The 22,805-nt window shown below is 39.8% G+C and overlaps 1 protein-coding gene across 1 annotated transcript in view; it reads right to left on the bottom strand.

Annotated features, from left to right (window-relative positions):
• Positions 1-22,476, bottom strand: part of C4BPA (complement component 4 binding protein alpha) — a 36,388-nt gene extending 13,912 nt beyond the window's left edge. Inside the window, exons 1-7 of the mRNA XM_058540161.1 lie at positions 22,406-22,476; positions 14,403-14,569; positions 13,271-13,453; positions 12,073-12,169; positions 4,643-4,728; positions 4,277-4,471; positions 2,154-2,336 (exon numbers count right to left, since the gene is read on the bottom strand). Of these exons, the coding sequence (XP_058396144.1) occupies positions 2,154-2,336; positions 4,277-4,471; positions 4,643-4,728; positions 12,073-12,169; positions 13,271-13,453; positions 14,403-14,565 (907 nt within the window). The 5' untranslated portion in view covers positions 14,566-14,569; positions 22,406-22,476. The remainder of the gene's footprint in view (positions 1-2,153; positions 2,337-4,276; positions 4,472-4,642; positions 4,729-12,072; positions 12,170-13,270; positions 13,454-14,402; positions 14,570-22,405) is intronic.
• Positions 22,477-22,805: the final 329 nt, after the last annotated feature.

Raw genomic sequence — 22,805 nt, forward strand, 5'->3', positions numbered from 1 at the left:
TTCCTTGTTTGCTTGTTTATTTCTTTAGTGACTTGACTGAACTAGTGCTGTTAAGTCTATTTCCCCCAAATTGTGCAGCCTGTAATGGTGCTCCCAAGAGAGCACAGCCTTGGGCATGCACACAGTCTTTCTACCACCAGGGATGACTATGGTTTTTTCTTTGTCTCTTTCCCATTAAGCTTTTGGTTGGTCTGCCTCTATTGGTGTTACTTACAGCTGTTAGTATCCATTAATTGTTAGCTGATTGCTCTATTGTTTTTGACAACTCCCTGGGGCATAAATGGTTTCACAGTCTGATCCAATTAAAGTCAGGTCCCTTGGCAGGGGCAGGGCATTGGTAATCTTTGAGGCTTGCTCCAAATCTCCCCTGGCAGAACTTTTGTGCTATGGATCAGGAGCTGGGGGAAACTGGGGAACTAATTCTTCACCAGCTGCCCCACCAGAATCCTTCCTATAGTATAGGAGCTGTGGGAAGGAGATAAGAGAGGGGGGGTAGGAACTGGTACTGCCACCAGGCTATGCCCACCACCAAAATAGATATTTCACAGCCTAGAGCCAGGAAGAATGAGATTTGCCAATGTTCACTGGCTGTCAAATTTACCCACAATAGTTCTTCCACTTTAGGAAGATGGGGAAGATGGGAGGTGCCACTTGGCTGCTGAGCTCACCAGAGCAGCCCTACTGCAACAGAGGGCTATGCAGGAAAGGACTGAATTCTTTAACAGATGCCCTACTTGGATCTTCCTTGTATAATGGGAGTTGGGGTGGAGGAACAGATACTAATGTCTGGCTGCTACCACCTGAAGCATGGAGCTATGGCAAATGCTATTGCAAGATGTTCACTGGCTGCCAAATCCACTCCAAATAGCTCTTCACCCCAGGAAGCTGGGGGAGATGGGAATTGCCACTTGTGAGCCCACTGAAACAGTTCCCCCATACGGCTATTGGGGGCCGAGTACAGATCCTAGCTCTAATGTAATGGCCTCCCATGGTTTGCTCCAAGTCTCCATAGATTTTTTTGAATAACTGCTTATCAATTTCTTGTAAGTCCTTTGATCAATCTGGAGACTTTGAATGGTTTTCTTTGCTAATTTTGACCAGTTTAATAGATATCTCTCCAGGAGAGAGATTTCCCCAAGCTTTTTGCACCCCTATTCCAGAAGTCCCCTGGGTAAGGTTCTTGACATTTCATGAGGGCAGAAGTAAGAGCAAAAGGCATTAGTGGCTTCCTCCCATTTCCAGTTGTACGACCTTGTGCAAGTCACTTAACCTCTGTGAATGGGTTCTTAATCTATAAAATGAGGATAATAATAGTGCCTACAATTCTTGGAAGGATTCATTGAGTTAATTCTTGTTAGGTACCTAGACTAGCGCCAAGCTATCATTGTTACTATTAACATTATTTTTAATGATCTGCGTGAGTTTATAATTTCTGAGTGTTAGAATCATAGTTAGTCCATACAATACTTTTGTGCAAGTTAGAAAAAGACATTTTTTCCTTAGGACACTTTGCTATTTATCTTTCAAAATAATTATTGTAATATAATGATTTTGTTAGAACAAAATTTTCTATCAACTGTAGGAAAATTGTTGAAATAAATAGACTAATCCACAACGTCTACAACGTTAATGTCTCCTCTTAGGGATGGAGTGTGCACAATCTGCACGACCGTATGGAGTAGCCTTTCGTGATGTTATGTGACCTTGCACAACATACTGTATTGTTTTCTTTTCTTTTTTTTTTTAATATGAGGAGGACTAGCCCTGAGCTAACATCTGATACCAATCCTCCCCTTTTTTCTTGAGGAAGACTGGCCCTGGGCTAGCATCCGTACCCATCTTCCTCTACTTTATATGGGATGCCACCACAGCAGGGCTTAACAAGCGGTGTGTTGGTGCATGCCTGGGCTCCGAACCTGCGAACCCTGGGCCGCCACAGGGGAGCGTTCTCACTTAACCGCTGCACCACTGGTCTGGCCCTGCACAGTATAATGTAATTAGTCTTTTTTCCAAGAAAAAAAATAAAAGAAATTACTGATCTAAATTTAAGATTTACTGTGATTCAAGTGGGCTTAGGCCTACAAGTATCCCCCCCCAACATTTCTGGGTATCTTTAGATGCCAAATATGGAAACTACTTCAGTCCATACTCACTGAGCTCACAAATGGGAGGAGGAGGATCCCAGTTGTTATCAGCTTCACAGTGGATTAAACTGCTGCCGTTGAGGATATAGCCTTTCTTGCAGTCAAACACAATAGCGTCTTTGTAAGAATAGAGGGGTCCAAATCCAGAAACAAAGATTCCATTTGGAACCTGTGGCTGACGACAGACAATGTCTAAAGAAGCATAAGAAAAGACATCTCAGTTACAAAAGAGAAATGGCAATAAGGATGTGACTGCTATTGTTGGTATGGTTCCAAGGAAGACCTACTACAAGTACATATCAAGTAGGTACAAAGAAAACACTTTAGAGCTTAATATATATCCTTTCAGTTCCTAGGAACCTCAGCAAAATGAGGTCCCATCATGCTAGTTGTTGTGGATAAAGTCCTACAACTTTCTTATCCAAAAAACCCTAGCAACATAGATGCAGAGAACAGATTGGTGGTTGCCAGAGGTGGGGCTTAGGGGATGAGTGAAATGGGTGAAGGTGGTCAGAAGGTACAAATTTCTAGTCATAAAACAAATAAGTCACGGGGACGTAAAGTACTGCATGGTGACTACGGTTAATAATACTGTATTGTCTATTTGAAAGTTGCTAAGAGAGCAGATCTTAAAAGCTTTTATCACAAGAAAAAAAATTTTGTAACTATGTATGGTGATGGATGTTAACTAGACTTATTGTGGTGTTCATTTTGCAATATATACAAATATTGAATCATTATGTTGTACACCTGAAACTAATATAATGTTATATGTCAATTGTATCTCAATTTAAAAAACCCCTAACAATATCTAACCCCCAAAGCCTGAATCCCAAAGTCCAATCTTCCCCTTACAGTGGTCTACTTTCCTGGGTGATTTTAGTGTTGGGTCAGCGGCCAATGGTAATGATGTGGTGTTCATGATGAAGAGGCAGCCAAGACATCAGAGCTCTGTGCCCTCACAAGCAAAGAACAAACTGCCCCTCCCCCAGATTTCAGTCATCAAGTCCTGTGAGTCCTACACTTTAATTCCTTTTCAATCCCTCAACTTCTCTCCAGGCCCACTGCCATGACTGCAGTTGGAGCCACCTTCACTACCTGGCCGGATGGCTGCAGTAGGTGCCTGTGGGTGAAGCTTTGTCCCACCTCAAATTGTTGTCCATGCTGCGGCCAGAATTCTCTTTCTAAAACGTAGCACATTTACTTCCCTGGTTAAAGCCTTTCAACGTCTCCCCTCACCTTTGTTTTGAACTCCTGAGAATGACACACGAGGCCCTTCATAACCTGGCCCTGCTAACTTTCCAGCCTCAGTCTCTGCCATTTCCACCTCTCGCAGTCTAGAGTCCAGGCATTTTGAACTGTTTGCAGTATCATGCTCTCTCAACTCCTGATTAGACTGTGTCCTGTGGTGAGTCAGAATAGTAAGTGATACTCTGTAGGCACTTAGTAGCAAAAGGAGATACTGTAGATTAGCAAACTAACAATATCACAATATTTCTTGTAGCTCAATTACTGCTTGCTTTGTCCTGTTGACCTTTTGGTGTTTAGTTGGTTCTGCTTGCCCTGTAGGCAATATGTGGTTGACATTACAATTGCTAACCAATATTTCCAGTTCTACTTCCTGAACAGACAAAAGATGATATTCCCCAGTTCCCTTAGAGTTAGGGTCTATACCTTACTACTTTTGGACAAAAGGCTGCAATGTAAAGTGATATGTGGTCACTTCCAGGCCAAAGCTCTTAAAAGCCAGGGCAGTTTGCTTTTTTTTCTTCCTCTACTGAAGAGATTGTGAAAGCACGGATACAGAGATGCCACAAGATCAAAGCAACCTGCATTGCTGAGCTGGTTGCTAAACTAATGCCTACACTACAGCTGCCCTAGAGAGTCTCCTGGGCATGCAGCAGACTCAGTATGAATGAGAATCAACTTTTACTTGGCAAAGCCAATGAGATATTGGTGCTGCTTGTTACTATATGCTGGTACAGCATACATAAGTATCAGTTGACCAAATAAATGACCACGTCACTGCAATAATTAATTTGTCTTTGAATCATTCCATTTCCCCCAATAAAGATACCTTCCTTTTTCTTTTAAACAAACAACTCAAACCAGAATTCATCATTGTGACTTACTTTTACAAGTGGGAGGGCTTGGCCTCCAGACGCCTATTGTTTTATTCTCCACTGTGCAGGAAATGGAGGCTTTGCCTATCATTGAGAAGTCAGGGTTACAGCTGTAGGTGACAGAAGAGCCATATGTGTAGCTGTCTTCATCATCGCCACTGTGCTTCCCATTGCTGATGGCTGGAGGCGGCTCACACGTGGCAACTGGGACGAGTGAGTGAAGAGGAAAAAATAGTCAGGGAAAGCATCCTTACAAATCTAACGTTCATGATGCAAATTCTACTGGAGGGTACAAGAAACAGCAAAGATGCACAGGAGTTTTACGACCTAACACAGTTTAGGTTTATAGTCAAGTCAGAAAATATCTTTACTTACTTACACATACTGGGAGAGGATCACTCCAGTCAACTCCTTTATCTTGGATGTCACAATGACTAGTGGTTGAGCCAATTAAGATATATCTGAATAAGATAGGTCAGAGATTTTAGTGGAATTCATCTTACTCTAAACATAAATTGCCAATGAGGTTTGGAGAAATGGAATTTTTATTCAACATTTAAAAACAAAAAAATAGTGCTCTCTTGATTACTAATTATCCTTTGGGCCAATTTGGAGCTAAATTTCATGACATCAAGGAGAAAGGCTAATTTGTTTATTTTTTCTTTTATTCACTCATTCATTTAAACCACAATATTAAGCTTTTTAGGATCAAAGATTTTAATGGAATTCTTCCTACTCTAAATTAAATTGTATAAAGGGATCGGAACAAATAGAATTGTAACTCAATATTAAAAATGAAGCAATGTTTTCTCAGATACCACTTTCCATTGAGTACTCCATTCATTAAAATTGCATCACCGCAATGAGGTGTGTGCTTGTACATCTGTTCTTTTACCTTGTAATCTATTATTGAGCACCTGCTAGATCAGGCATGGAGTTCACCCAGAGCTCAGGCAGAACAATGCAGGATAAAAGACTCTTTTCAGTGTGTTCTGCAGTTTTCTTTGGATGAGAGCCCCAGCTAGATTACTGGCTCCCAAATCTCATGCCCTCTGGTTTGCAGCCTCCTTCTGACTTCCAAGATGCTTGCCCTCTTCCCTACACCATTAACTGCCTGTTCACCACCCCCATTTTTACGGCTCTTGACAAGTCCTAAGCTTTCTTCAGTTTCTCTTACTGCCCTCTGTGTATTATGGTAACAGAAAAAAAAGAAAAAAACAGAAAAACAGCATTGTTAATATGATATCAAATTGTACTATCACCAAGGAATAAACCTACAGTGTGATTGAACACTAATGCAAATGTTCCCTTCAGCAATTTAAGAGCCCCTGAAAATTATTTAATAATAACTTACAGAAAAATGAATCTTTTAATAAGATAAAATATGATCATTAAGCATTTTTTTATTTTTAAATTTCTTAAAAATGTAATTTTTCTAATCTAGCCAGGAAAAAAAAAGAAAAGTATTGTCTCTGGTTATTCCAATAGGACACCCTAGTGTTCCAACAGCACCTTAGTTCTGAATCTTCTCACTTTCCCTCTTGGGAGCTGTACACAATAAGGCAAACAAGGGAAACATGAAAAAAATCAAACAAAATGAAACAACAACAAGAAAGATTAGAGAAAAAATGTTAGATATAAATGACAAGCAAAGGAAAATCAACACGTATTTAATTGGAGAAACTGAAGAAGGAACACAAAACAGAACAAAATATCTATTTTAAAATGTATTTCAAGTAAATGTTACGGACATAAAATACTACTTAATCTACATTTTAAAATTGCACATCACATAGCAGCAAAAAATTGAACCAAATAGTCCATATCAAAACAGCTAAGAGTAGGATTATTAGATTTCAAAGATAAAGAATAATATCTTTAGAGAGGCAAACAAAGACCAAGTCCCATCTAAGAGTAAAAACTCCGGGTTGACACCAGAGTTCTGCACAGCAACATCCACCAGCAAAAGGTATGCAGCAATATCTACGAGATGGTCAAGAAGAGAAAGGATGAGCCAAGGACTTTATTCCCAGCCACATTATTTTTTAAGTATCAAGGCCTCGGACATTATTTGAATCTGTAAGAACTTGAGGAATAATTTTCACTGGGAGTTTTTTTTTTAGAAATCACCAGAGGACAAATTATAGCCAACCAAGAGATGACAGGAAAACTATAGCAAAAACAAAACAAAAACCTAACAAATAAAAAACTGGTAGTGAACATTGAACATGTCAATCTAAGACAAAAGCAAAGGTGGAATTAAGAGTGACTGAATGAAATATAAGTGTTAATGAAATAAAAATATAGATGTTTGGCACTACTCTGACAGTGCTGAAATGATATAACAAAAAAGAGGAGATGAGGGAGAGAGTGGAAAAGAAAATGAACTCCCTCATTGCCTCATCTGCAAGAGTTGCAATTGAACTCAAGCTACAGACACATATGAGGATTTAATGTTAAATACAAAATAAACAGTAAGATAATACAAATGACATAAACTTACTGGTAGAAAAGATAGAGGAGGTGGGGAGGGGAGAGGGAGGGTAGGATACAAGATAAGTTTACTGTTGCTCATAACAAGGAACAAATTTAAACTGCCTAGAGATAAAAGGGAATAATGATATTATACAAATGTAAATGTATAAAGGTAACCATTAGAACCAAATTTTGAACCTTCCTAAATATAATATATATATATATACATATATATATATATATATAAATAGCACACACATACACATACAGTCATGCATCGCTTAACAATGCAGATATGTACATTCTGAGAAATGTGTCGTCAGGTGATTTCATCATTGTGTGAATATTGTAGAGTGCATTTACACAAACCTAGATGGTGCAGCCTACTACAGAACTAGGCTACATGGTAGTAATCTTACAGGACCACTGTCGTATATGCTGCCCACTGCTGACTGAAATGTTGTTATGTGGTGCACGACTGTGTATACATATAGTACAAAATATGAAATAATATAACAAAACCATGTCTATGGATATCACTCATATCAATAAATGTAATTGGACTTAAGTTTCCTGTTGAAAGACAAAGAGATTTTAACTGGAACAAAATTCAACTCTATGTTGTACACAGGAGACAGACCTAAAAGTGTCTCAGATAGATTAGAAACAAGAGGAAGAGGGGCCAGCCTGGTGTCACAGTGGTTAAGTTTGCCCGCTCCGCCTCAGTGGCCTGGGGTTCGCAGGTTGGCACCCTCGGCACAGACCCACACACCGCTTATCAAGCCATCTTGTGGCAACTGTCCCACATATAAAGTAGAGGAAGATGGGCCCAGGGCCAATCTCCACAGCAAAAAAGAGGAGGATTAGCAACAGACATTAGCTCAGGTCTAATCTTCCTCACCAAAAAAAAAAAAAAAAAAAAGGAAGAGCAAAGTTATATCAAGCAAACGCAACCCAAAAGAAAAGCAGGGATGATGATGTTGATATTCCAGAAACTGGACATCAGAACCAAGATTATTAAATTACACAAAGATGGGCATATTATAGTGTTAAAGGTTTGATTTGCAGTGAAGAGCTATAAATACTTATGTACCAAAAATGTAGCAGTAATTTTAACAACAGCAAAAAAATACATGGGACATAAGAAAAAAATCAAAATGTGCTGTTCATTATTTATCAATAATTTGTGATATTTAAAATAATTATGAAATTGTTAATTTACTTAATTCTTATCTTTAAGCTTAAGACATATAAATTAAGGATTCAAAAGAGCTAATCAATAATAAAGTAGATTTGATGTGTATATATCAAACTCTGTATACTACTAATAAATAATATACCTTCATTTCAAGTGCCTATGGAATATCAATGAAATTAATCATATATTATGATGTATCCTAAAACCTCAGTAAATTCTAAAAAGTAGAAATAAAACAAGTAATATTCTCTGTTGGTCGAAAAGTCTTAGCCACCAATGGAGGAATGCTTCTACCTTGGGACACAACAAGAGTTCTATTAAATTAAAGTTGCCAAATTTAGCAAATTAAAATACCTAGGATAAATAACCAGGATGCCTAGTTAAACGTGAATTTCAGGTAAACAATAAATATCTTTTTTTAGTGTAAATGTGACCCAAATATTGCACGGGACATACTTATACTAGAATTAAACTGGCAATCCTGTATTTTGGCAACCCCAAATTGAACTTGTAGACTCATCAAGTCTGGGCCCTCATACAAATGAATGAACAGGCAAAGAAAGGGGTTACTCTCACGACTGCTGTGATTAACCCTGATTATCCAGGGGAAATTGCGTTGCTTCAATGCAATGGTAGTGAGGATGAGTATGTCTGGATGCAGGAGATCCCAGGGCACCTCTTTGTACTACTCTCATGTCCTCTAATTGAAGTCAATGAAAACTATGACAACCCAATACAGGCAGGAACGCTAATGGCCCAGACCCCTCAAGAATAAAGGTTTAGGTGATCCCATCAGGCGAGGAACCACCATCAGATGAAGTACTTGCTGAGGGCAAAGTGAATATGGAACAAATACTAGAAGCGGGTACTTATAAATACCAGCTACAGCCACATGACCAATGGTAGAAACAAAGTCCATGAGAGTTATGCATATTTCTTTCTTGTTTTGATATATATATCAGTTAGAATATATAATAGAAGAAAAGATCCATTTGAAATAGCAAAAATGAAATGCCTAGGTTTAAACACTTCAAGAAATGCAAAATCTATGTGAAGAAAACTTGGAAACACTCCTGAAGAAACAAGAGAAACAGACTAAAATGAATGGAGCAGAACATGCTATCCCAAAACGTGCCGCTTTGGAATAAGGATTGCTTTGAGCTAAACACACTTGAAAACAGTAGATGCAAGAAGGGCATTCTGACTTTTCCTTTCCTTCTTGAAAGCAGGAGTTCAAACTTTCACGTGAAGGATGCCCTTCCTTAGATCAGAAGGAGAAAACACTCTTATCGCCAGAGAGGGGGAGTTGAGACCAAGAGAAATCTGAACCGACAGGCCTTGTTGAAAATAACCCTTACCCTCCTTTAGCCTCTCCTCTATATATTTTACTTACTATTTTCCACAATTACTACTCTTTGTTCAATCTAATATATAGCACTTAGGCCTAACTGCTTTTTGGGTCTTCATTTTCCTGTGAAGGTGCCCATGTACATGTAAAAATAAAATTTGTATGCTTTTCTCCTATCAATTTGTCTTATGTCAACTTAATTCTCAGGCCCAGCCAGAGACCCTAAGAGGGTAGAGGAAAAGTTTTGTCTCCTCTACAGTAACATATTCTTGTCTAGGGAGACTCAACATAGAAAAAAAAAAATCTATTCTCCTAAAATTAAGTTAAAAACTAATCCAACACTGATTCAAAAATATGCCTAATATTAAAGTTCATATAGAAAAATAAACAGATAAATGTTGCCAGGAAAATTCCCAAAAAGATGAGCAATAAAGTAGATCTACCCATATTGGCTATCAAAACATATTATAAAGCCTCAATAAGTAGATGACCGAGAAATGTGTATACGAATATATAGGCAAAACAATGGCATTTCATAGAAAGTCCAAAAGTAGACCCAGAGACATATGAGAATTCAGTATAATATCCAAAAGCACTCTCAAATCAGTAGATTGAAGATAGATTTTTAAATAAATGATGCTGGGATAACAGGAAAGCCATATGGAAAAATATAGACTAAGATGAGTACCTCATTTGTTGTTTTAGTGCCTTGAGTCCACCCTGACTCTTAGTGCCCCTGTGTACAGCAGAGCAGAAGCCTGTCCCGTCTTTTTGCACCATTCTTTCACCTTCTGGGTGCTATATCAGACACTGCTCCACTGCTATTCCAATTTTTTGGGAAGTGGGTGGCCAGGTCCTTCTTCCTAGTCTGTCTTAGTCTGGAAGCTCTACTGAAATCTGTCCACCATGGGTGACCCTGCTGGTATGTGAAATACTGGTGGCAGAGCTTTCAGCATCATAGCAACATGTAGGCGTCACAGTATGACAACCGACAGATGGGTGGAAACAAACCCCCCACCCCACCCCGGGCAGCGAGAGCACAGCATCTTAACCACTAGACCACTATGTACCTCATACTGTATACTATATATATTGACTCCAAATGGATCAAAGCTTTAAACATCAAAAAACATGAAAACAAGGAGCTTGCCCAGTGGCGTAGTGGTTAAGTTTGTGTGCTCTGCTTCTGTGGCCCAGAGTTTGTAGGTTTGGATCCTGGGCATGGACCTATGCACTGCTTATCAAGCCGTGCTGCGATAGGCGTCCCACATATACAGTGGAGGAAGATGGGCATGGATGTTAGCCCAGGGCCAGTCTTCCTCAGCAAAAAGAGGAAGATTGGCAACAGATGTTAGCTCAGGGCTAATTTTCCTCACGTATACACACACACACACACACACACACAAATATATATATATGAAAAACTAAAAGTGGTAGAAGAAATCTAGGCAAATACGTGGTTTAAAATCTTGTACTGGGGAAGACCTTTCAAATTAAGACCTAAAATGTAGAAGCCATTTTTAAAAAGGAGATTGATAAATTTGACAGCATAAAAAACAGTTTCTTCTTGAGAAGAAAAAAAATATACCAATAGCCAAGTCAAAAGAAAAATGATATACTTGGGGGAAAAGTTGCGGCTCATATCAGAAACAAGGGCTAACCCCTAATATGCCTAGGCTCATGTGTATGTCCTTATGTATATATCCTAGAAATTAAGAATAAGAAGTTCAAGTTAATAGAAAAAAATCGGCAAAGGACATGCCAAACAGTTCACAAATAAATAAAACATCTCTTGAGCATATAAAAATATGCTCAACTTCACTTATAACAAGAGAAAAATACATTGAAACTATAATGAAATTTCATTTTTACCTCTTAAATTGGAAAAATTTCAAAAATTTGACAAGTTTTCAAAAGTTTGACAATATACTTAGTAGGAAAGTTTACAGAAAGAGACATTTACATACTTTGTAAAACCATGTAAACCCTAGGGAGAGCAATTTGGCAAGATTTTAAAAGTTTTCAAATATATGTACTCTTTGATCCAGAAATCTCACTCTGGGAATTTACAGATACAAGTATATATGTACAAAATGATATATGTACAAGGTAATGCATCAGATCACTGTTCAGAATAGCAAAAGATGGGAAATATCCATGGATCCGTCAGAGACTGTTAATCTATGGAAGTCATACAATAAAATTCTACCCAGTTGTAAAAGGAAATTAATGAGGAACCTCTCTATGCACAAACATGTAAATATCTCCAGTATATATTGATAAGTAAAAAATAAAGCAAGATTCAAAACTACTTTTGTTATTGGAAAGGTGCAAAATAAACATATATACTAATTTGTTAGCTTGTATTTGGAAAGGAAAGACTGGAAAGATACGTAAGAAACCAATAAAAGCAGATCCCTGTTTAAGGACAGGAAGGAATGGGGTGAATGGTGATAGAGTGGAGGTGAGAATTCTCAGTGTATATCTTTTTACATCATTTTCACTTTTGAAATATATGAACACAGTAGCTATTTTTTTTTGTGAGGAAGATCAGGCCTGGGCTAACATCCGTGCGCATCTTCCTCTACTTTATATGGGACGCCGCCACAGCATGGTTTGACAAGCAGTGTGTCGGTGCGCGCTGGGGATCGGAACCTGCGAACCCTGGGCTGCCGAAGCAGAGCATGCGAACTTAACCGCTGCGCCACTGGGCCGGCCCCCACATTAGCTATTTTTTAAGATTAATTTAAAAAAAGGATCGTTTCTAGATGGCCTCACACTCACCCTTCTGAACAGCTGAATTCTATTCGTGATCCGAAATAGAGATCTGTCTTACTTATTTGCCCATTATGTAATTCTCCTGGGTTTCTGCAGCGTTTCTCTGAGAGAAAAATTAAAATGATGATTAGTGATTCCAAGTACTCACAGATATGGCGTCAGAAAAGAAGACTGATTGATTAGCTTCAACCTCTGCTTCCAGAAAGACCCAGGGTTCAGATTCGAACTTATTTCTTATATTGACTCATTGAATTTTTATTTTGGAGGAAAAATGAACACAAAGTTTGCTCTCATCTTTTTCTGGTACTTTTTACCAGTAGAGAAAAATGCTCAGTTAAATCATTTTGGTAATGGAGTCTACAGTCCAGGATTTAAGACACTGACCAGGGAGCCACCTCCATTCTATGTCTGTGGCATGTACGTTGAACTTAGGCCACTCAAAAATGCATGTCTTTGGTCATAAAGGGAATAGAAAAAGATTATAGATTGATACTTTACAACTGGAAAAACATCCTACAATGTATTCTCAACTGAGAGTTTGAATCATAGCATCTTCTTCCAACACAGCAGATATTTGGATGAGGTTTCTTTGGAAACTGCGTTACCACTTTCTAGCCACATAACTTTTTATAATTTTGTAGAGAGTGAGTCTGGTTTTCAATATATTAAAATTGAATTTGTAGTTCATTTCTGAAAGAAATGTGTACTGAATTACATTGTAAAGGATAGACTTATTTTTCAACGCAATTAGGTAGCTCTTAATCTTTCTCTTTATTTATTTATTTGTATGTTTGTTTATGTTTTTCAAAAAGTGGCACACATGTGTACATTGAAATCAGTAACTGACAAACTGGATGGTTTCTTAGTGACCACAGATTCTTATTTGCATTCAGAAAGCTTAGTTCCTAAGACAACTTGGCAAAGAAAGAAAATGCTCAAATAAGAAAAATAAATGTTGGGCCGGCCCCGTGGCTTAGCAGTTAAGCGCGCGCGCTCCGCTGCTGGCGGCCCAGGGTTCGGATCCCGGGTGTACACCAATGCACCACTTCTCCGGCCTCGCTGAGGCCGTGTCCCACGTACAGCAACTAGAAGGATGTGCAGCTATGACATACAACTATCTACTGGGGCTTTGGGGGGAAAAATAAATAAATAACATCTTTAAAAAAAAAGAAAAAGAAAAAGAAAAAGAAATGTTGATACTTACTGGTACAGAAGGTACTGTATTGCCACACACCTCTGGGTTGACAGGTAATCTGAGCCCTTGAACTTATCTTACTGTAGCCAGGGCGGCAGGCGTATTTCAGAACAGTTCCAGTTTCAAAGTTTGTCTCGTTCAACTCATTTATTGGAGAAGCAAAGTATAGAGTGGGTGGGGGCCCGCAATCACCTGGACACCAACATGACAAAGAGCACTGAAAGTTACAGCCTGGACGCAGCGTCTTAGTGTTTCAGTACCATGACTTTTACAGCAGGAACCGTTCTTTTTCCCTCTAATCAAGAAAAATAACAACTTCTATTAGCCCCACTGTTCAATGAATCCAGGGAGTGATCAGTAATCCATGTTTGTCGATAAATGATAATGATAAAAGGCAGAAATGTTTCTACTCTACTATCATATGAGATAACCTATCTTAAAAAGATGGCAGGCATGATTACATCAGCCTATTAGGTTCCTCATATCTTCTGAATCAGATGTATCTGGACAAAGCCAGAAGTCCCTACAATTTCCTTCAACAGAAACATCATTTCATTAATAATAACATTATGTATTGGCTGCCTCAGGGAAGGGAAACTGAGGGGCTGGGAGATGGGCAAGTACAACGTCTTTAATTTGCACTTTTTTGCACCTTTTGGATTTTGAATGATACAGGGAAGAAGCATGGAGCCCTTGAAATGTAAACATCTTAATCCTGCTTTCCTTGCAAGAATTAAAGATAGGACCAATTTACATTTTAGGAGCCCCAGGAGAAGTATACTCTTCCCTTCTCCATTCCAGGTAAAGCCACAGGCAGGGACAATTGTTCAGTCAGGCTGATAGATAATATGGATTTTTTCAATTCATGCTTGGGAGACTGATTGTTTTGGAAATTCCTGGAGAAGAAATTCTAGAGGGAAGTGTCTAGAAAACTGTCTCTTTTATGGGTAAAGCAAATCCCCCTAAATTCCAAATAATTCTAAATCCCCTTATTTTCCAAGTTCCTGGTCAAATAAACTTTTTGTTGCTGAAGCCAGATTTCTGCTAAAAGCTTAGTCATCTCTTTGTTAGTCTTAAAAGTGAATGAGCAGATGATCTTGGATGTTTGTTGCCAATCTGAACTTGTCTCCCCGTTACTCACCAAGAACAGTAGCCAATAGAGCAGTGACCACGGTCATTTGGAACAGAGTTGGATCAGAGACTCTCCACAGCCTGGAGAAGAGCCAGGCTGCCATTTTCTCCTTTCTATGAAGGGTCCCATTTGGAGCTCTTGGGGGTTGCATGACCTGATGCTTCTCCCACATTTTTCTGCTGAAAGAACTCAATTTAATAAACAGTCATTGAATTCCTACTTGTCATAAAGCACTAGGATAAATGGTATGGGATCCACTTCTTCAAGGAAATTACAGCCTAAAGTGGAAGAAAAGACGTGCACAAATGTTACAACACAAGACAGTGAGTTTTAGCCTCTGTGGAAACATCCTGTTCAGGGAGAGATTAATTCCAAGTGGAGAGATGGGAGGTGGCTGTATCTGAGTTAGGTATGCTGTAAAAGTTAGAGAATGCATGCAGGGCAAATTGGGGGAACAGTAGATAATACCTCAGTTTGGCTGGAAAGCAAGGTGTCTGAGATGGGGATATGGTAGTTAAGGAGGGGGCAATCTATAGGTGTGTCTGAACGGGATGTCAGAGTCAAGTTTGGGAATTTACAGACACTACCCTTTGGGGAATAAAGAGCCATTGTTTTTTCGTTTGGGATTTTTTTTTTTTTTTTTTTTGGTGAGGAAGATCAGCCCTGAACTAACATCTGCCAATTCTGCTCTTTTTGCTGAGGAAGACTGGCCCTGGACTAACATCCATGCCCATCTTCCTCCACTTTATATGGGACGTCACCACAGCATGGCTTGACAAGCAGTGCGCGCCAGGCATCTGAACTGGCGAATCCCGGGCCACCACAGCGGAGCGCGTGCACTTAACCGCTTGCACCACCGGGCCGGCCCCCTGGATTTTGTTTTTGGTCGTTCGTTTTTATGCTAAGGAATGACACATTATTGTGCTTTAGGAAGAACACCATGGCAGATGTGTACATGATAGTATGACGTGAACAGAGAGAAGAAAGAGGGAGGCTGATTAAGAGGACTATTGCAGTTGGCCAGGTGAGCCACAGTTAATATGTGACCAGGGAAATGGCAGAGGAGTTAGAAAAGAGGGAACAAATGTAAAACAAAACAAAACAAAAAGGCAGGAAAGTGATGAGTTAGAGAAAAGGAGTTGGACCCATATAGATAGTTTTGGGAGTTCCTCATGGCAACCGTCAACCAAGGCAATCAACCATCACGCAATTAGCAGTTTTGAAAAAAGAGTTTTGTATATAGAGATGTACACGCATCTATATATGTAGATACATATAAATATATAAAGAAAAAGAACAATACATGTGACAAATGTTCCTTCATTATTTAATCAGATTATTTAAAGACTTATTTAAAGCAAAATCATGAGGGACATTTTTCTCTTCACCTCCACTCCCATTCTCTTTGGAAAAAAATGGTATATCTTAAATTCACATTAGAAATAGTCCTCATTCTCAGAGGAATATGTGAAAACTCCCAACGAAATATTGAATTTCATCTTTCATTCTGATACCTCTGTTAGATCCAACTGATTCTACATGCCCTATGTGTCCATAATTCATACTAAGCACACATCCATTTACATAAAGGGAGTCCCCTCAATATTTTCCTGAAAGATGTTTCTGTCCCACATTATAGGGGGGAAAAAAGTTTATAGTGGCCTTTCATGCTATGTGGAGGGGCATAACTTCTCCATTGATTAATGACCGATATAATCTTATCCTTCCAAAATTCAGCTCTGAGGAAGCCATTCCTCTACCTGCGGTCAGTTGTGAGCAACTCCATCTCACACATATCCTATCTCATGAGCTCTGCACATGGCTGCTAGGACAGTTCTGCCAAAAAATAAATTCAACCTAATGAAAAACTTATCAAATGTGTTCACATACTAAGAACATGTTTACAGAATTTGTACTAAATGAATGGAAGTGCTCTAAAGAGGTTGAGAGGAGCCAGGACCAGTGTTTTGGGCCTTCACATATCCCCTTTCATTTTTGTTTCCCCCTCTCTCTTTTCCTAGGACCTCCTGGTCTCTAGTCTCTCCTCTTTCTGCTGGAGCAATCTGATGAGACTGGAGGCACTGGGGGTAAGGCAAGTTCCACATGATGAAAACCAGTCCACTAAGTCATCCACGAAATGTACCAAATATGATCAATTTCTCCCACCCAATAAAAACTGTTATGAACTATAAAAACTATAGGAATGAGTTTAATTTTTGTTAAGTCTGTAGATCTGGTATATTTATTGAATTTCAGTGAAATTGAAGAAAGAGATTTTAAAATACCAATATGTTGGCAAAACAGAATTTGAGTACAAAAAATCAAGAGGATAGTAGTGTAAAGTGCACATTTCCCATATGAATTGTTGCAGTTGTTATGATAGTCACAAGAAAAATACATACATTGAATATACTCGGGAAAATATTCATGAATATACTAATAAAAATACAGCCATAAGATTAAATCTTTACCTTTAAGAAATTGAATAAAAATACTTAAAATGCTGCTACAAAGAACTTATTCACTAGCTATGTTCAAAAAGAATATATTTATAATCACTGAGTATATTCAAAATGAATATTTCTTAAAGCAATGTTCAGTAAATTGATAATTTGATAAATTCAGCAAATTGATTGCAGTGAACTGATCCTTCAAGAATCTGCTTCTGGTGATGAGGTTTTCAGAGTCAGGTCTGAGCCCCGTGCTCTGGCTGGACCTGCATCCCTGACAGTTCGAAACACTTTCTACCCCCTGCCCCTGCCCATGTCATCTGCGCTCTCACCCTTCACTCTTCAATTCCTGCTCATTCTGTCGGTTTCTTCTCCAGTGCCCCCTCCCGTTCTCCAGACCAGTCTCCATATTCTGGTTACAACCTAGATTCTGGCTTGGCTTCTCACTGACATCTGAGGTCTATCTTCCCCAAGACCACAAGGTCCTTGAGTTCACAGGGAGGGTCCTGATTCATCTCTGCCCTACATGGTACCTAGCACTGCCTCACACAGCTAAAGTGCTCCGTAAAAGCTTGCTGGATTTACATTAAAAAGCACCTAGTGATAAAATATGTTTTAAAGAAAAATAATACGGTTCCATGTCCACATCTCTCTTATAGTGTTCATTTTTATCAAAGTCAGATTTTAACTGATTTTAAAGCAAGGCACACCAGTATCTTGAGGAAAACAGACTCCAGCGATTTTGCTCTAGGCTCTTCCCCATCGTTAACCCTAAGTCATCATATCATCAACCATTCCACAGAGGACATAAGGAGGGAAGTAGTAAAGAAAAACTAGTTCTCCTCTCTCCATAGCTTATGACAGGAGATAAAAGGCAGCCACACATACAGACCCTACACTGTGGTGAGGAATCTGTATCTCTCAGCCTCACACCGAGGCCAAAGACACAGTGCTGGGGACACAGGACAACAATATGTGGCTAGGCTCCAGGGCATGGGCTCTGGAATCAGATCCAGGCCATCTGAGTTGAATCCTGTTTACACCTCATGGGATCTGTGTGCCCGTGGGCAAGATACTCAGCTCCTCTAAGCTCCTCTAAGCTTCAATTTCCTTTTTATAAAGTAAGAATGATAACTAGACATGTCTCTCGGAATCACTGAGAGGTAGCTTCGCTTGGTGCTTGGATGGCACATAGTAAACATTCAAAAGAAACGTTAGGGAAGAGAGTGATAGAATTGGTGCTGGAATGTGACTCTGACAGGACCAGAACTCCTAGAGTCACAACATCGACATAATAATGACATAAAATTATAGTGACGGCTGCATCCCTGAGGGACTTGAATGAAGCCCCGGCGCAGAGGAAAGCCCACTGGACTTGGGCCAGAAGCCCTTGGTCGGCTCTTCCCCGTGGCCCTTGGCGCTAGTGAGACCCAGTGCCCACCCTGAGCAGAGACTCTGGTGCCCACGGGGCTGTCCTGGGGCTTCTTCCTCCCTCACCCTTCGCTGTTTTCCTGGGAAGAACTCATCAACTCCCATGGCTTTGACCATCATCCATGACTCACAGATCTCCAGGCCCAGTTATCTCCTGTAGGTGCAAAACTTACATGTTCCGGAAACTCAGTTGTTAATAAAAATCTTATTCTGCCCTATTTCGTCTCATATGTAAATTCTGAGTCATTCAGACCTGCCTCCTTTACACTTGTGGCTAACTGGTGGAATTCTAGTGCTTAGCCTTAAAACTATGGACCTGTCTAAAAGCTGGTGAAAGAAATCTCAGCAAGATGAGGAGGAGATATTTTCTCTTCCCCTGCAGCTGCAGAAAAGGAGATATCTGCATCATAAAACTGACCTTGCAAATGTTATTTCTAACTAAGGAGTAGTTCCTGGACTTTAGAGATTACTGCTTTGCTACTTGAATGTGACATTTAACCCTAGAAAAGTCTATAATTCTGACTGGTTATCTTAGCAAATTGTTTTTTGTCTGGGATAATATTTAAGTTAACGTTTCTGTTTTTGAAAGTTAGAGACACTTGAGTTTTCTTTGCAAATCTGGAAATAAATTATTACACATTCGTCTTCACTTGCAATCCTGAAAGTCAAGTAAAACTTTTGGATCTGTTAGATTTCCTTTTTTTTAATTTCAGCTTTATTGGGGTATAAGTGACTAAATTTTAAGATATTTAAAGTGTACATCGTGGTGATTTGACACGCGTACACATTGTGAAAGGACTTCCTCTCACCATCTAGTTAATTAACGTATCCATCACTTCACGTATTTATCCTCTTTGTTTGGCAAGATTATTTAAGTTCTACTCTCTCAGCAAATTTCAATAATTCAATATGGGGTTATCAATATAGTCATCATGTTTTACATTAGATCCTCAAAACTTGTTCTTATAGCTGAAAGTTCGTACCCTTTTGCCAACCTCTGTTGACTTCTCTTACCACCACCCTGCACCTCCCCCCACCCACCACCCCTGGCAACCACTTGTTAGATTTCTTATTTAAGCAAAAACCTTTTTTAAAAAAATGTAAGTTATAATTTCCATTATAACTTAATCCCAGATCAGTATTTCCAGCTGCTTCATTTGTATCTCTCAGGCACTTGGAATCCAACATACCCCAAACTGAACGCACTGTCTTCCTTCCAACACTACTTGACCTCTGTGTTTTGGCCTAGCTAAGCAAACAATCTCCACTCAGCTCCCTAGACTAGAAACCTGAGTCATCCTAGCCTCCTCTCTGATCCCTTTTCCATATTCAGTCACTAAGTCCTGTCACGTTGGCCATCGAAACACTAGAATCTGTCACTCTCCTACACCCCACTTCCATAGTCCAGGTTTAGGTTCTCATATTTCCCTTCACCCTACCCTAGACCACTGCAAAAGGCTCCAAACATTTTGTAAGCCGGCTTCCAGGTCGATGCTGTTACATTCCTAGAAAGGAATTTACTTAAAAAGAACCATGGTCCCCAAACCTCTCCCAACTCGCCCTGTGCTTCTGCTTACTTAAAGCGCTGAGCTTCAACCTCATGAAGGTGCTTACCCTTCCCAAAGCACATCCTGGAATTTTTTTAAACACCTGCAAGCATTTGCATATAATGTCTCTTGTGCATGAATGCTCTTACCTCCATCCTCCCCTTGATGCACTATCCAGTCAAATGTCACCTCCTTGGTGAAGAATTGCCCAACGCCACCAAGAAATATCAGTCTCTTCTATGCTCCCCTAGTATTTTGACAATAACTTAATTGTAACAGCACACTGTATGGTAACTATCTATTCACTTTTGCCTCCTAAAATACACTGTAGGTCCCTTGAAGACAAAACAGGTATGTATTCAACTTTCTAGTTCTAACCTCATATTGTAACTGGCGTGTAATAGTTATCCAATAAATGTGAAATAAATGAAACTCAATTTAGTTTTATCTTCAGAGTGAGAAGGACTAACTGCCTTACTGAGGACCAAATGAAATATTGTGTGGGAGGTGCTTTGTCAATTTTGAAGAGATGATACAGTGATTCGACTCTTTTTGCTAGTTCTCAGGATGTGTGGTGGTTCAGTGGGCCAGCTGTAGCATTTGCAGTTCACCATCACTACTCCCTGCGGTCCCCGAGCAGAACCTTCACAGGACTCGGAAGACCACATAGTATGGAGATGGAGGACAAGCCTTGTAAGTTGAGGAGACCTGAGTTTGAGTCAGCAGTATAGCAATCTAATTCTGTGATCTTGAAGAAGCTACATCAGCTCCTTGGATCTCAGTTTCTCGTCTCTAAAAGCATGACATTAAACTTAGATCATCTTTCTATTCCCTACAAAGTCTAGAATTGTGTAACTGCCACTGAAAAGCTAAGACTTCCTTAGCAAATGCCCTCATATTTCAATGACATCATCACCTTTAAAATTCCTATAGAAATAAAACCAGCTCAAGAATTATAGTCATGATTTTTTTTTTTCATGAGGAAGATCAGCCCTGAGCTAACATCTACGCCAATCCTCCTCTTTTTGCTGAGGAAGACTGGCCCTGGGCTAACATCTATGCCCATCTTCCTTCACTTTATGTGGGACGCCGCCACAGCATGGTCTGACAAGCGGTGCATCGGTGCGTGCCTGGGATCTGAATCCTGGCTGCCAGCCGCGGAGCACGCGCACCTAACCGCTATGCCATGGGGCTGACCTCAAAAGGTCAGATTTTTTTTTTTTTTTTGCTGGGGAAGATTTGCCCTGAACTAACATCTGTGCCAATCTTCCTCTATTTTTTTGTTTTTTTGTGAGGAAGACCAGCCCTGAGCTAACATCTGATGCCAATCGTCCCCGTTTTTTGCTGAGGAAGATTGGCCCTGAGCTAACATCCATGCCCATCCTCCTCTACTTTATATGGGATGCTGCCACAGCATGGCTCGATAATCAAGAACTATAGTCAACATGGAGGGTCTCTTGTGAAAATACTGTTGGCACTTGTCAGTGCAGTACACTTGGGGAGGCGCTGGGAAAATCCTCAGCCTCCAAATTTCTCCTTCCATTAGGCATTACTTTTAAGTTAGTGTATTTATTTTGTCTAAACTTCCCCTTTTAAAATTCAGATACCTCTGGAAAGGATAATATTTCTCTCCAGCCTCAGGTGGAGTGTCTCCTTGCTTACATGTGCACTTTCAACCACACCACTTTCAGACTCCAGAAAGAATTTGCTTCCACACTTTCCCCTCCCATCCTAGAACGTCTTTATCTCTCTATCAGCTCCTTCCTTCTGTGCTCACGTTACATTCAAATGCATCTCTACACTTAATAGAAACCCTCGTTGATGCTTCCTCCTCTCCTGGATACTCTCCTTTTCATTCTCCTTGTACAAACTATGTTTAGAGACAGAACAGCGGTCAGCAAAGAGAAGAGTGGTTGAAGAATTGAAATGAGGACCAGAATGGTACTACGTCCTGCTCAACCAAGGGACAGGGGAGTTTCAAGAAGGAAGACTAATCAGCATTGCCAGATTCAGAAAGTGAGGGAGAGAAAGGAGCTGAGGATAGCAAAGGCTTCCAGCTTCGGAAACTAATTGGAGGCTGGTCAACATCCTTCTAATTATCAAATCTAAAGGTCTTTGCTGCCAATGGTGGAGGAGATGTGGAGGGGTTAACAAAATCTCCAAAGGAAATTGCACCAATTTTCAGAATGCAGACTATGAAAACCAGGTCTCCTGTGAACCCCTTTGGGAAGTCTGGCTTACCTCCTGCCTCAGCTCCCCTATGTAGAGAGATGGTAAAGGATCGATGAAGCAATACACTCAACTTTTAGATAGAATAGCGAGAGCAGTGTCTTACTTCTTTCTGCTTCTCTTTATTTTATTAGTCTGCATTATTATTCCCCCATTTATAATCAAAAAAATTGAGGCTCAGAAGGAGTTAAAAGTACTCTTCAAGTCACACTACCTCCCACTGCAGAACTCCTGAAAAGATTTCTGCTGAAAACATCCCCAAGTTTTTGTCTTTGTTTTATCCTTCTAATCTTGCACTCCTTAAAGAGCCAAACCCCAGCTTTTCCCCTCAAGGTACCCCAAGTAATCCACTGACCTGCAGGGAGCTGAGGAAGAAGTAGCAGACTCTATCACGCTGCCTTGGGTAGTTTCTCAAGGAAGAAAACGGCCTTGATCTCCGATAGTCCTAGTTCCTCCCCAAATCAGAGCTTACTGGAATACCCTGAAGATAACTAGTAATTGCTCCACCAAAAAGTCCCTAACTTCCAGCCCTGTGGTTGGCTGGTCAGGGCCGGCTGAATGGAAATGGATGGGCAGAGACTCTCTACTGGCCCAGTGAATGATTAACAGCAGAAATAAAGCACCAGTGTTTACCTAATCTTCCTCTTCACTAGCCCTCATTCTTGATAACATGTCGCAATAGTTTTTCTCCTCTGCCAACCATTTCCCCTAAGTGAAATGGTAATATAAATTTGATGCCAGAATTCTTTTTTTAA

This window comes from Diceros bicornis, chromosome 4 (genome assembly GCF_020826845.1).
Source record: "Diceros bicornis minor isolate mBicDic1 chromosome 4, mDicBic1.mat.cur, whole genome shotgun sequence".
In the NCBI taxonomy this organism is placed as follows: Eukaryota; Metazoa; Chordata; class Mammalia; order Perissodactyla; family Rhinocerotidae; genus Diceros; species Diceros bicornis.